Raw genomic sequence first — 13,779 nt, 5'->3', positions numbered from 1 at the left:
ATCTTAGGCCTATAACTTTTTGTAACTTCAGGTATATCTCCTTTTCTCCTCAGACCTGCCATGTTTGCTGATTCATGTATTTATTTTATTTAATTTTTACAGTGTATGGCTACAGCAAAAGGCAAAAGCCAACCTGTTGCTCTCTCTCTCTCTCTCTCTCTCTCTCTCTCTCTCTCTCTCTCTCTCCCCCCCTCCCCCCCCTCTCCCCCCCCTCTCCCCCTCTCCCCCCCCCTCTCTCTCCCCCCGCCCCCTCTCTCTGTCCCACTTATCTGCTGTTTTGAGCTGGAACAGCAGCTATTGCTCAGAGCGCTCGTCAGAGGAAAGCATGTCTGAGAAGCGAGTTATCGTCTACGGTGGAAGAGGAGCGCTGGGTTCTAAACTTGTTCAGCATTTCAAATCCAAAGGATGGGTGAGTCACTAACAAACGTACAGTGCTTCAGTATAGGTCCTTTTTTATTGCTTGTTTGGCTATACTCGAAAGATGCGTAAAGCTTCAAGCTCTTATTTTAATTTGTAATTACACTATTTATTTACCCCACTCTGTCTCTGTTTACTGAATAGTGGGTTGCTAGCATCGACATCAATGCCAACGAGGACGCAGATGAAAATGTGCTGGTCAAGTTGTCTGAATGCTTCACAGAGCAGGCGGGACAGGTAGGTTTTTCCTTGTATAGTGTTAATTGGCTCGTATAGGTTGTATGACAGTCCATAAATATTATGCTGGACAATCCTACATCTTGGTATGCCTATTTTTACATTGACAATTGCCTGAGGTGAATTGCAATTCATAGGTTTTATAGGCTACGTAATTTTCAAGTCCAGTTTGGAGTCCTGCATATTTATTATTCTTTATGGCTATTGGCTAATGATGAAATGTGTTGGTGTCTGTAGGTGACAGCAGATGTGGCCCAGTTGCTAGGGCAACAGAAAGTGGATGCCATCTTGTGTGTGGCTGGAGGCTGGGCTGGAGGAAACTTCAGTTCCAAAGGTCAGAGCGTGATGCACGTGCCTTTATTCATCAATTATTTTATTAGCCATTATTCTATCGATTACTGGTTCGATGAATCGAATAATCGAGAAGCATATATTTTGTTTATAATTGACTAAATTGATTGGTCTGACCCATAAAACCCTATTAAACCACTTAAACCCTATTTTATATTATTGTATATAAAATAGCAAACCTATTAGAGCTTGTAGATAAAAAAATGTCCCCCCAAAATTGATTATTGTTATTAAAATCAATTTAGTATTTTTGTATTTTATTGATTAAATCGATTTGTTCGATTAACTGTTACACCCCTATTTGCAGCCATATTAAACTGTACTAAACACATTTCACGTGTGTGTCCCCATTAGACTTCTACAAGAACACAGACATGATGTGGAAACAGAGTGTGTGGACTTGCACCGTCTCCAGCCATCTAGCTGCTCTCCACCTGAAGCCTGGAGGTCTGTTGACTTTACCCGGGGCTAAGGCGTCCCTCGCTGGCACAAGTGGTAAGGACAAGCAAATGGAGTCCGGCATTGCCGGACTGATCACGTGGGATCACTAACACGTTCCCCACGATCGTGTTAGTGATCCTACGTGATCAGTCTGTCTGGCAATGCCAGGCTAAAGCAAATTTGTTTAAATGTCACTGGTCACGGTGACCAGGGTGCAGCTATTATATCAAAAGAATGTGTATGCATGCGTGCACATGTACTGTCTGTACATGATATTGCCGACTATTATCCATATGATGACGTTTCTAGTCTTACTATTAGGGAAACCTTGTTAATCAGTTTTCAGCTTCACCCAGCTGATGGCTGCTCAGATGGTTTTGATGAGCGCTCATGGGGGGAGCAATTAGGGGTTAAGTGTCTTGCTCATGGGCACGTTGGCACATAGCCGGGGCCAGCTACTGTATGTGCGGTAACGGCAAAGACATTTGGTGTTGAGGGGGAAAAATTAGGCGGCCATTCCGGCCAAGTATAGACCCCTGGGGGACTCCAGTCAACGAAGTAGATAGGATTTAAGTGGTTAAGTGGTTACCTGCCTGAGCCACTGTGCAGAGTAGACACCACCAGCTTTTGATAATTTGACAGACAGTGGTACACGTCCATTGCCAAATCCACAAACAACATCAGGAGAGATGATCAAAAACACTTGAGCGCTCACTGACTATTGAAGCATTGTGGAGTATATGGGTTCATCCTGTGTCCTCTTCCTCTGAAGTTTCCTATTGTCGAGTTCAATATAGAAAAAGAAAAAACAAATACAAAGGCAAGTGGTCTGCCCACTTGGAGCAGGTAATAGCCATTGACATACTCATTAGTAGCATGGGAAATTGTTCCAGACAATTAGGAAGAACACAAGACACTTTGACAAAAAACTGATGCTGATGATTCCCTGGTGGTTGTGTAATGTGGGCCTCCTAGCCTTGTTCACAGAAAAATCCCCAGTGTTAGTTTAACTCTGAGAGTGTAAACGTTGACCCAAATGCATCCTTACTTAGAGTTAAACTATGATGAGGACTTTGCTGTGTATAGAGAGCGTAACAGGAGCACAGTGCCTTGTCCGAAAAAAGTGTCACCTGACCAGCTTGCATCCAACATGCCTTACCTCAAGAGTAATCCATTGCTACAGTTTAACTTGCAGTTTAACTTGCAACTCGCTGTAATACGATTTAGTTGAGACTGACTCTGTCAAAGCACAGACCTATGAGAGTTATGATTTCAACATTAATTGAAGTCATAATGTTTATATTCTATATTGCGTTCTTGACCATTGTAGTCATGTGATATAAACCTTCTGATTTGATTCCCTGCTGCACTCAGGCTGCTGTGGTGTGGACTCATGTGATGGTCCCACCCCCCCTCGTAACCAATCCTATCCATGTGACGTGCTTATGTGTTTTGCACATTTAATATACTCAGCAAACTCATTGTGCTTCGTAGCAAAAACACCTAACGTACACACCACATGCACAATGCAAATTTATAAGACAGAACACACAACACACAAATATACTGCAGCACATGAGGGGCGAATTGGGGTGGGGTGGGATACAGACCAAGGCCAGGCTAACCATATTGGCTATAAACCCTGATGATGTGCTTAGATCGAACAATACAGTATACGACAATACAATACAAACCCTATCGCTCAGCAGTCGCAGCACAGCAGACAATCCCATTGGCTGTCGGACCTGAGCAGAGGGTGACTCAGCAGTTCTAGTGGATTCACCACATTATCCTTCTCACATGTGGACCCGGTTAAAGGACACGGTGCGGTGCTTTGTTCAAATGGAGAGCAGCTGTCGTCAGGGGATTGCAGAGCTCCCACTCCATGTGTACACTTCCATGTAGCGATGTTTTGATGTCATGTGAATCTTCACAGTACAAAGGGGCAAACACTTTGTGCTCTGACCCGATGGGATCAAGGCAATGTCAGTAAATGAAAAGGTGCATAGTCTGCATATAGAGTAAATGGTGTGGTAGGTGTACTGGCTTGATCTTATTGTGACTTTTCCAGCCCAGTACCTCACCCTGATGTGGGTATACTGATTAACAGAAGTTGAACCAGGTTAGGGAACTGTCTGGACATTACATAGAAGTAGGAACACCTGCACCATTACCAGGACTGATTGTTTTGGAATATGTTTTTTAATATATTTGCATTGAAACGTGTTAATTATTTGTGTATTCATTTACCCCAAATTCATGTAGGCAAATTCTGCTTTAATACCAGGTCACACGAGGCAACGTTGAGAGACAAATATTGAAAAAGCCCTAAACGTGTCCCAACAGACATTGTAGAGAAGCACGTGGACAGACAGTGCTATTCTGTACTGATCCTCCCCTTTGTAGGCTTTGATCAAACATGTTGAGCAAACAACAATGTTGATCTAATGACCTGATCATCTGTGCTGAGGAAAGCAGGGGAGGAGATTGCGTTGACAGATACCGACTGAATTAGGGCAACATAGATTGACTTAAACTGTGATTAAAAATAATTATATATAATAATAATAAATATATATATATATATATATATATATATACTGCTCAAAAAAATAAAGGGAACACTTTGATCCCTTCATTATTTTGAGTTTTTTTCATGAACTGTGTACATAATGCTAACGAAAACTGCTCAAAAGAATTAAGAGATCATAGTGTTCCCTTAATCTTTTTGAGCAGTGTATATATATACACACACCAACACACACACACACACACACACACACACACACACACACACACACACACACACACACACACACACACACACACACACACACACACACACACACACACACACACATAACTTTTTCACATTTACATTGTTTTGGCATTTAGCTGAGTGACGTAGAGTTAGCGCAACAATAGAATCAGCCTCATTCATCAAGACATTGCAAACAACAGCAAGTAAGGATCAGAGTCGCCATGCTCTGAGAAATTTCCAACACAGGATTTTACTCTGCAGGATAATGGTAGAGCTGTGTCTTATTGGAAAAGGAGATTTGAAAGTTTTGAAGTCAAGTGAGGGTTAACAAACCATGTGAGTGACCTTGTGACCTTAGCCTAATATGTATGATGTGGAATTCAGCTTGAACCTCAGAATGGTCCCCTTGAAGCCTATAGTATGTGAGCTGGGTTCCAACATTTTTGGTACATAGTACCAGTTGTTTTTATTGATTTTCAAAGGGACAGTCAGTTAGTAATGGATGAGCATGATAATGGAAAATACACTTTACCCTGAATATTAAACACATTTTCCACTCCAAGGAAAAAGTAAACAGTACAATTGTTTTAAAATTAAAGTTCCCCCCCGCACGGACCATACTTTCAGACCTAAAACACAGGGACAAGAGGTTTGCAGCATTAAGTGTAACCTAAACCAGAACATGATTCCTTCCAGTCAAAACGAGTAGTTCTTCATACTGATGTGACTGCTGACTGACTGCTGGCTGGCTGACATACTGACTGCATATAAACGATAGAAACATGACAAAAACATATATTGTTTTTGCACAAAAAAAGAAAATACCTCGCTGGCTGTGTACAATCGAAACGGAATGAGTCCAAATCAAGTCTGCCCAAGAACTGGCAGCGATGAACAGACTGCAATACAAATGTCAGTTTCAGGTTTATTTAAGCACTTAAAGGGATAGTTCATCCCCAAAATTACTTTTTGTAATGACCAGCAGCGGTTCCGGTAGGAGACACAAAGAGTCTCCTTTGTATCTCCTACCGGAACCGCTGCCTACCGGTCCGCTGGTCATCAAATTATTGGCTTAGGAATGTGACAAAAACTAAAAAATATCCATGAATTGTTAAAAAAATCTTGCAATTTTGAATGCCCAAAATACGGACGCCAGGTTGAAAGTGGTTAACTGTCCTTGTGTTAATGTGTCTTTTATCATTCCTTCCTCTTCACTGATTTTATACGTATATAAAAAAAGAAAATAAAAACTATCGAGGAGGGAGACCACTGTACAATCCAAAACAATAGTTTTAATGCTTTCAAACAGCTTTTGTTTAGGCAAACGAACAATGTGTATGTGGTACATGTTTGCAGGTATGTTTGTGTATATGTATGCATGTGTGTGTTTACTGTATATGTGTGTGTGCATGTGTATATTGACTCACGCAACCCCACTGATTAGTTTTTGGTTTCAATCTTGACTGATGTATTTATCACAGACCACACCCTTACCACACCTGCCTGTATTTAAGTGATCATGATGTGACCCCTTTGACATGATTTCACATGCTTACCATTGCGTCCTGAGGAAGAGTTCTTGTACTGTCTGTAAGATTTTAAGCCAATTATGTGTTTGCCTAAACAAAAGTTGAAAAAAAGTGCTGTTTGAATGCATTAAAACTATAATTTTGCATTGTACAGTGGTGGTCTCCCTCCTCAATTGTTTGTTTGCCTCCTTGGGAACCCTAGCACTCTCCACTTTTTTTGTGTGGCAAAAAAGCAAAAAACCTGAGGAAAACACACCACCCCTTTCCCCCATTGGTCAATTCTTCAAAGGTTGCTTGGCATGTCTGTCATGTGATTGGCAGAGGGAGAAAATCTTTGCATTCTTTTCAAACCCTGTTTAAATGGAAAATGGCCACTTATTGATTCCAGATGCTTTTAACTACAAAACATTCAACAATTAAGCCAAGCCTGGGGCTCTGGAATAAATTGGTGTGTAAAGCATAGACAAACATTAAATACGAGAGAACAAGCAGCAGGGTTTGTTTTCACCCTAGCTAATTAATCAGAGCTAATCTAATTTAATCTACTACACACTTCTAATCTGATCTACACGTGTTATCGTATGTCTTATTTTAAGCTAAGAGTATTGTCTGCTGTCTACTGTAGTCTACTGTCTGGATGGATGTTCTGCAATATCTTGTTGCACGTGTGGTTCCTGTTAATCCACGTACTTTGTTGGTTAAATGTTTAACGTTCAGCTGTCACTAAAACAAATTCCTTGTTTGAACTGGCCAATTAAGAGTTGCTGATTTTGATTCAATGTCTAATAAAGGGCACAAATAACATACAAATACTGATTAACATTCTACAAGATAATGTATCCTGTCTGTCCAAGCCATCATACGTGTAACAGTGAAATGTGGTATGGTGAAAGGCAGGTGTTTTGTATGATTGATAAAAAATTCAGCAAATATTTTAGCCACCTCTCTCCCCACCCCTGTGACCAATTCAAAGGGGTCATTATTCACATTTGGTAATGTTGCATGTTGTCCACGGCTGTGAATGGTGCTCACTGTTTTCTGTCGCTTCTGGAAGCCGAGTTTCCCTCAGAACGATAAGATTTGACATTGTACGTTGTATTGTGTTTTGTATCCTTAGGCATGGTGGGCTATGGCATGGCTAAAGCTGCTGTGCATCAGCTGTGTCAGAGTCTAGCTGGAGAGGACAGTGGTCTTCCCTCTGGGGCCACCGCTGTGGCGATACTACCGTGAGTACTGCTTGCATGCTATATGCAGCATAGGTAAAACATATTCTGATCAGAGCACTATTCTTATCACAACATGCTTTGTTGTCCAAGTAAGTTTGCACATGCAAGACATCTTTTTCATTTGGTGCCGGCCTGCGCGCGCATGGTTCTTATCAGTGTGACGTTGTCTGTTAAGGGGTCTATAGTAAAGTGTGCAAAGATCAAAACCACAGTGCCTTAATATTAGATGCAACATGTGTCCCTATAGAACGATCATGTATAATGTAAAACGTGCATTTGCTACTGCTGGTTAAGAAACACAAATCAGGCAGAAGAGTTTGTAGGGGAATATTGAATCACTTGTGGGTTGCACACTGTCTCTTTCACGTGGCTGACTTTAATTAATATTATATCATAGCCTTACTGATTACTTGAATTTGTGGATATTTTTTTGTTTTTGTCGCATTCCTAAGCCAATAATTTGATTACCAGCGGACTGGTAAATATCCATGAATTCAAGTCTCCATGGGGTGAGTAATTGATAGAAAAAAAGTCATTTTGGGGGTGAACTATCCCTTTAATGTTGACTGGTATTTCTGCATTGTCATCATGAGAATGTAGTTTTGGAGTATTTTTCGGGGGTGTATCTTCCAGTGCTGTACTCGGTCGTGTTTCTAGCAATCAGAGGCTGAATGGAGTCCACCCCTCCAGCTAGCTGTCACATCTGGTCAGCATTAGCCCCATGACTTGCATTTCTGCAACAGCAAACCCTTCTCCACTGCTTCAGCAGAGCAGTAGTCCAGTTATTCTTTTCACATTGTGATAGAAAATGTTTGATGTTTGAAGTTGTAGGTTTGATTATTGTGTAAAACAGCCAAAATGCAGTATGTACGTATGTCTTACATTACAGTCATTTAGCAGACGCTTTAATCCAAAGCGACTTACAATAAGTATGTATGTATGTATGTATGTATGTATGTATGTATGTATGTATGTATGTATGTATGTATGTATGTATTTATGTATGTATGTATGTATGTATGTATGTATGTATGTATGTATGTATGTATGTATGTATGTATGTATGTATGTATGTATGTATGTATGTATGTATGTATGTATGTATGTATGTATGTATGTATGTATGTATGTATGTATGTATGTATGTATGTATGTATGTATGTATGTATGTATGTATGTATGTTTGTTATAGCTTATACACCATTACAAAAAATATGTTTACTGTTAAATACTAGTTTCTTAATGCTTTTTATTGTCCTTCATGCTTCTTCAAGCCACGCAATTCTAATCATAAATGTCTCTGAGTCAAAACATAATGCATTCATTTTATTATGCAAGGTACCTATTATTACACAGTGTGAAATGCTGCAGTCTGCAACTGTTTCTCTCCTCCTCTCCTCTCCTCTCTGCTTAGCCAGAGCTGCTCCCTGATTGTCATCTGGCTTCATTTGACAGGGTTACCTTGGATACGCCGATGAACAGGAAATTCATGCCTGACGCAGACTTCGGTTCCTGGACCCCATTGGAGTACATCGTAGAGTGAGTGTTGATGTCATCGCTGTTACATCGCTGGTGTTTCAGAATAGTTCTGCCCAGGCTGGGCGTTCATATTTTGAGTCTCAAATTAGCAGCTTAATTTGCAAGTTATAACATGGCTGACCAATTTGAATGGCCTTATAATATCATGCTCAGCACAATATGTCTACCATGCTTTATATTGGACAATGCCTACGTATCATTTGATCAGTATAGATCAGTTATCAATTACTATTAGAATAATGGCTGATCATACCTTCTGCTGAAATCATTTTAATATGTGACTAAAAACATAATACAATACAACACAAACATGTGAAGGAAGTGAAATGTCACTAATTCACCACAAGATGGCAAAATGGATCCACACAGGATGCTCGGTTTGTCTCTATCTGTCTCTATGTTCAGTTATAAGCAAACAAATGATCTGCTTCTTATCTATTGTATCTCTTTACTACACACTGATGATATTAATTTGACTATTTATGTTATCCGCTTAAGTAATACATTGTGGCTTTGACGACGCATGACACAAAACAACACCAATTTCCAACTGGATTAGGAGCCAGCTGTGATCATAATATAAAGTCTTAAGACAATTATGAATAATTATCAATTACAATTAACAGGCACGCTGACTTGTATTGGAAACAACAAAGTGACAATATCAGGTACATCATGTTCAAACCATTAAATCAAATATAATTAATTGTGTCAGGACTCAGGAGATGTCGTGTCTTCTGGATTTCCCCGACTGATTAGAATTACGACAGCAAACGTGGGAGTCTGAATTAATGCCATACTAGAGTAAGATGGTACATTGAGACATACAGTAGATTCCCTGTTGACTTCTTGTCAGTTTAGAAACCAGAACTCTCTCTCTCTCTCTCTCTCTCTCTCTCTCTCTGTGTGTGTGTGTGTGTGTGTGTGTGTGTGTGTGTGTGTGTGTGTGTGTGTGTGTGTGTGTGTGTGTGTGTGTGTGTGTGTGTGTGTGTGTGTGTGTGTGTGTGTGTGTGTGTGTGTGTGTGTGTGTGCGTGCGTGCGCGCGTGGGGGCGGCAGATTAGATTAGATTAGATCTGATCCAGTGTGATAATCCCGGAGAAAAGAGATGGATGCAATCTGGAGGGAGTTCTTGATGATGATGATGAGATGAGGTTGAGCGACATGTTGGAAGAGGGGTTTAACCTGTTTCTCACAAAAAAAAAATCTTTATAAGCATTCAGTTAAATACTGCGTCATATTTTTCCTGTAAAACATTTACCATCACTTTATAAAATTTCATTTATCATTTCTAAAAAAAACAATGTTTTGTGTATGCAGCGTTTGGAAACCAAGAACAGCTCGGTTGTGAATCTAGATCTAGTTTTCCTTTTGTATTTATTTTACTTTATTTTACTCTCTCGCTCCAGGATGTTCTTCGACTGGGCTTGTGGGAGGAACCGGCCAGCCTCCGGCAGCCTGATGCAGCTTTTGACCTCTGGAGGAGAGACCAAATGTGTGGCCACACAGTAAACAACACACACACCTCTATGGAGATGGGAGGTGGAGAAGGGGGGGGGGGGGGGGGGGGGGCGGTGAGGCAGGCTGAGGAAAACATAGAGAAGGAGAAACGAGGAGAAGGAGGCAGGGAAACAAGAGGCTGAGAGAAGGAGAGAGAAGTGGAAGGAGAGAGAAAAGGAGGCAAGGAGATATTGAGGTGAGGTATAGGAGGGAAGGAGGTGAGATGGTGATTTAACCCTTTAAGACCGGAACAGCACCATTTGTGTCCTTTTAAGATTTCTTTGGTCTATTCAAAAATAGCAGATATACAGGCTCATAGTGCTTTTTAAAAAAAATCCTGAACATTTTTGCAAATCTTGGAACAAAGATTTGAGTTACAAATGTCCGCTTAAAAAAAAATAAAAATTCAAATATTTTCACAAATGTTAATGATTTAAAAAAAATAGCAGATCTACAAGCTCATAGCACGGCACTCGGTGCCTCGCTATGAGCTTGTATATCTACTATTTTTGAATAACCAAAGAAATCTAAAATGACAGAGATGCGTCCCCCGGATTTAATGGGTTAAGGCAAATTTACACTTTGTTGAACGACAGTGTCGTATGACAAGAACAACATATTTTCAACAGAAGATTTGCTGTATAACATGGTCATTTAACAAAGTATCTAGCCTAGGGGGTGGGACAGGGGGGTGACAGAGAACGGGGATGCAGGGGAATCATCTCCTTACAAAAGCAGCCTCACAGTTGATTGATTGATGTACTTTATTTAGTAAGACATGAGAACAACAGTACATGGAAGTACAAATTCACAATACAAGGTCTACTAAACTGGAAGACTCATAAAAGCACAGAGCTTGTTTCAAATGAGTTCCCCATGCACACAAATCATGATGACATATAAGAGACAGACAGATATACACAACTACTATAGAATGTCATACAATCAGTTTACAGGTTACTGGTATGAAGGGTGAGAAATATGTACAAAAGGAGAAGGAGAGAGGGGGGGGGGGGTAGGGGGGTAGGTTAGGTTAGGACTTAGACAGGGGCCATTTTCCAATTGCAGCCTCCTGAAGGTGTATCTTTAGGGCTGTTTTGAAAGAGAGTAGGGTTTTACACTCCTTTACTCCTTTTGGTAGGGCGTTCCACATTTTTGATGAATAGCATGAGAATGAGTTACTTCCCTTTGTTGAGCCAAAAAAGGGTTGGACAAGGTTTGTGGAGCTGCCTCTGGTATTGTGATTGTGGACATCATTAACATTTTGGAAGTATTTTGACAAATACAGGGGGATCCCAATGTTGTGATATATCTTGAAGACCAGGCCCATAGCAAGTTGCTGTACTCTGTCCGCAACCCTAAGCCATCCAATCTTATCAAAATGATCAGGGGTTAGATGGATTTTGTAGTTGAGGCCAAGAAGTAGCCTTACTAGTTTGTTTTGGGATGTTTGGAGCCTTGTTTTTAAGGCCTTGGTGGTGTTGTGATACCATGAAGTACATGCATAATCGTAATGACCCTGTATGAGGGCCACTGCAAGAGTCTTCAGAGTCTTCTTACTGACTTTACGATCAATACTCCGCAAAAAGCGTGTTTTTTTGTGGACCGTTTTGATCGTTTTTTCAGCATTTTTGTCACCAGAGAGGTCAGCCTCCAAGATAGAGCCCAGGTAGGTAATTTCGTTTTTTCTTTTGATGATATCATCACCCGCTTTGATCGTGAAGCTCTCTGCCTTTCTGAGGTTAGGAGTGGACCCAAAGAGGATGCATTCCGTTTTGCCCAGGTGTAATGAGAGCTTGTTGTCGGAGAGCCAGATGCAGATCTTGTTGAGTTCAGAGCTGAGAGTTTTCTCAACCTGCAGCCTGTCCCTGTCCGAGACTAGCAGGGCCGAGTCATCTGCGAACAGGAACAGGTTGCAGTCGCAGGCTGACGACATGTCATTCACATATATCAGGAACAGTAAGGGTCCTAGTATACTTCCTTGGGGAACACCACAAGTCACTGGGAGGGGGGGGGACTGGGTGCCGTTTACTTCCACCACTTGCTCCCTCCCTTCCAGGTAGGATCTCATCCAGTTCACTGACGTGTCATCAAAACCTATTGCTCTGAGCTTATTGATCATAATCGGGTGATTAACGGTGTCAAAAGCCTTCTGGAGGTCCAGCATGACCATGCCGCAATATTTGCCCTTTTCAATCTCTTGTTTGATAGAGTCGTTCAAATAGAGAAGGCATGTGTCAGTGGAGTGGTTTGTTCTGAAGCCAGATTGGAATTTGTAGATTAGATTTTTCTCGGCAAGATACTTGTCGACCTGTTCATAGACTATTTTTTCCATGACTTTCGAGATGGAGCTTAGAATAGAAATAGGGCGGTAGTTGCCAGGGTCTAATTGGTTTCCTTCCCAACCACAGTGCCATCTAGCTGTGGTTTACAATAGCTTTTTTTAAACTATTCAGTTGAAACATACTTGACTAAATTACCTGGTGAGTGTTAAAGTAAATCTAGATACATTACAGAAACACACATAAACCAATCCTAAGTGGGGTGATTTAGTGTTTATTCTTTTATATGAATGAAACACGGAATAATATCATTTATTTATTCGGTTGTGACATTTCATAGTTTGAGAGTGGTGGGAAGCCTTAATACACATAAAACCCACGAGAAAAAAACCCTTAGAACAATATTGTGCCTGTAGTTTTCCATATGTACAGAAGTAGTACATTATGTATGTAACATGTGTCTGTGTAATTGTATGTTTGTATTGTTTCATGTTTAGCGCCTCTCCTACTGTGAAAGGAACCCAATGTTGAAATAAGCCGCTGTCTTCTAACTTACGGACAATCTGTTCCAGAGTGAATTGGCCTCATTGTATACTATGTTGTTTGGTACACTAGTTCAAGTGCCCCTGTCTTAGTTCTGTGTGTTTGTGTGTCAACGAGATGATCGTGCCTTGTCTAGTTAGTGTCATTATTAGTAATCTTTCTGTATTTGTATCACATTTACAGTAATAAATCATCAAAATAAAGAAATATATGTTGTATTAAGCTTTGAATTTGGAAACTTGATGAGACTTTTTTTCTACTCTATTTTCCACAGATTCTGTATGTTGTGGAACGCACAGCTGTTGATGGACACAATTGGTGTTGCAGGAATCAAAGCTGTGGATTTATGGTTAGTCTATATGGAACAATCTATAAACTGTATTGCCAGCATAAGACTATAAAATACTGTACAAGTAATACAAGTAACTAAACCTAATTCTGAGGACACTAAAGCAAATAAGAAAAAGAGGCATATGGAGTTCAAATACAATCTACTATATACTTATTATCATTACTAAATTATTCATATGAAAACTATTTATTTTAGATATATAGATCCCATATGTAAACTACATACAAATTACACCCAATTTATCGCATCTCCATTTATGTGATTTATGTGAAGCCGTCATATCTTATCCCCCCACCAGATGGCACTCATTCATAACCCTCAATGACATGGAGCCAATATAATTTTTTTTAACAAGAACCACTCTGTTAATCAAATGGATGAGTTCATTCTTGGAACTGAATGGGTACTGTCATGCACATGGCAAGACCCGTAACACCTACCTACCTGCAAACACTGTAACATTCTGATTCCTCAGCACAGAACACAGAAGATTGCTTTGCATCCAGGCCACTCACCTTGGCAAATTACAAACCTTCAAAAGCGAGAAGGGGGGCAACCCCCCACCCCCCAAAAAAAACATAAATTTAGCAGTTTGATTATAGC

At 40.4% G+C, this 13,779-nt stretch overlaps 1 protein-coding gene across 1 annotated transcript; it reads left to right on the top strand.

Moving 5' to 3' along the window:
- The first annotated feature begins 287 nt into the window (after positions 1–287).
- Positions 288–10,720, top strand: qdpra (quinoid dihydropteridine reductase a). Its single transcript, XM_084086045.1, has 7 exons — positions 288–409; positions 562–654; positions 892–988; positions 1,360–1,500; positions 6,854–6,962; positions 8,418–8,501; positions 9,909–10,720. The coding sequence occupies exons 1-7, from the start codon at positions 326–328 to the stop codon at positions 10,009–10,011; spliced, it is 711 nt and encodes a 236-aa protein (XP_083942171.1). The 5' UTR covers positions 288–325; the 3' UTR covers positions 10,012–10,720.
- Positions 10,721–13,779: the final 3,059 nt, after the last annotated feature.

Source organism: Gymnoscopelus microlampas (genome assembly GCF_963454915.1).
Source record: "Gymnoscopelus microlampas genome assembly, chromosome: 18".
Taxonomy (NCBI): Eukaryota; Metazoa; Chordata; class Actinopteri; order Myctophiformes; family Myctophidae; genus Gymnoscopelus; species Gymnoscopelus microlampas.
The sequence above is the reverse complement of the archived record's forward strand: the minus strand, read 5'-3'. Positions and strand labels throughout refer to the sequence as shown.

Excerpts from the sequence above, each read along its gene's own strand:
- qdpra (XM_084086045.1), top strand. The coding sequence starts at position 326 with ATGTCTGAGAAGCGAGTTATCGTCTACGGTGGAAGAGGAGCGCTGGGT. Across the intron at positions 655-891 it reads TCACAGAGCAGGCGGGACAG|GTGACAGCAGATGTGGCCCA; the intron begins GTAGGTTTTTCC and ends TGGTGTCTGTAG. Across the intron at positions 6,963-8,417 it reads ACCGCTGTGGCGATACTACC|GGTTACCTTGGATACGCCGA; the intron begins GTGAGTACTGCT and ends TTCATTTGACAG.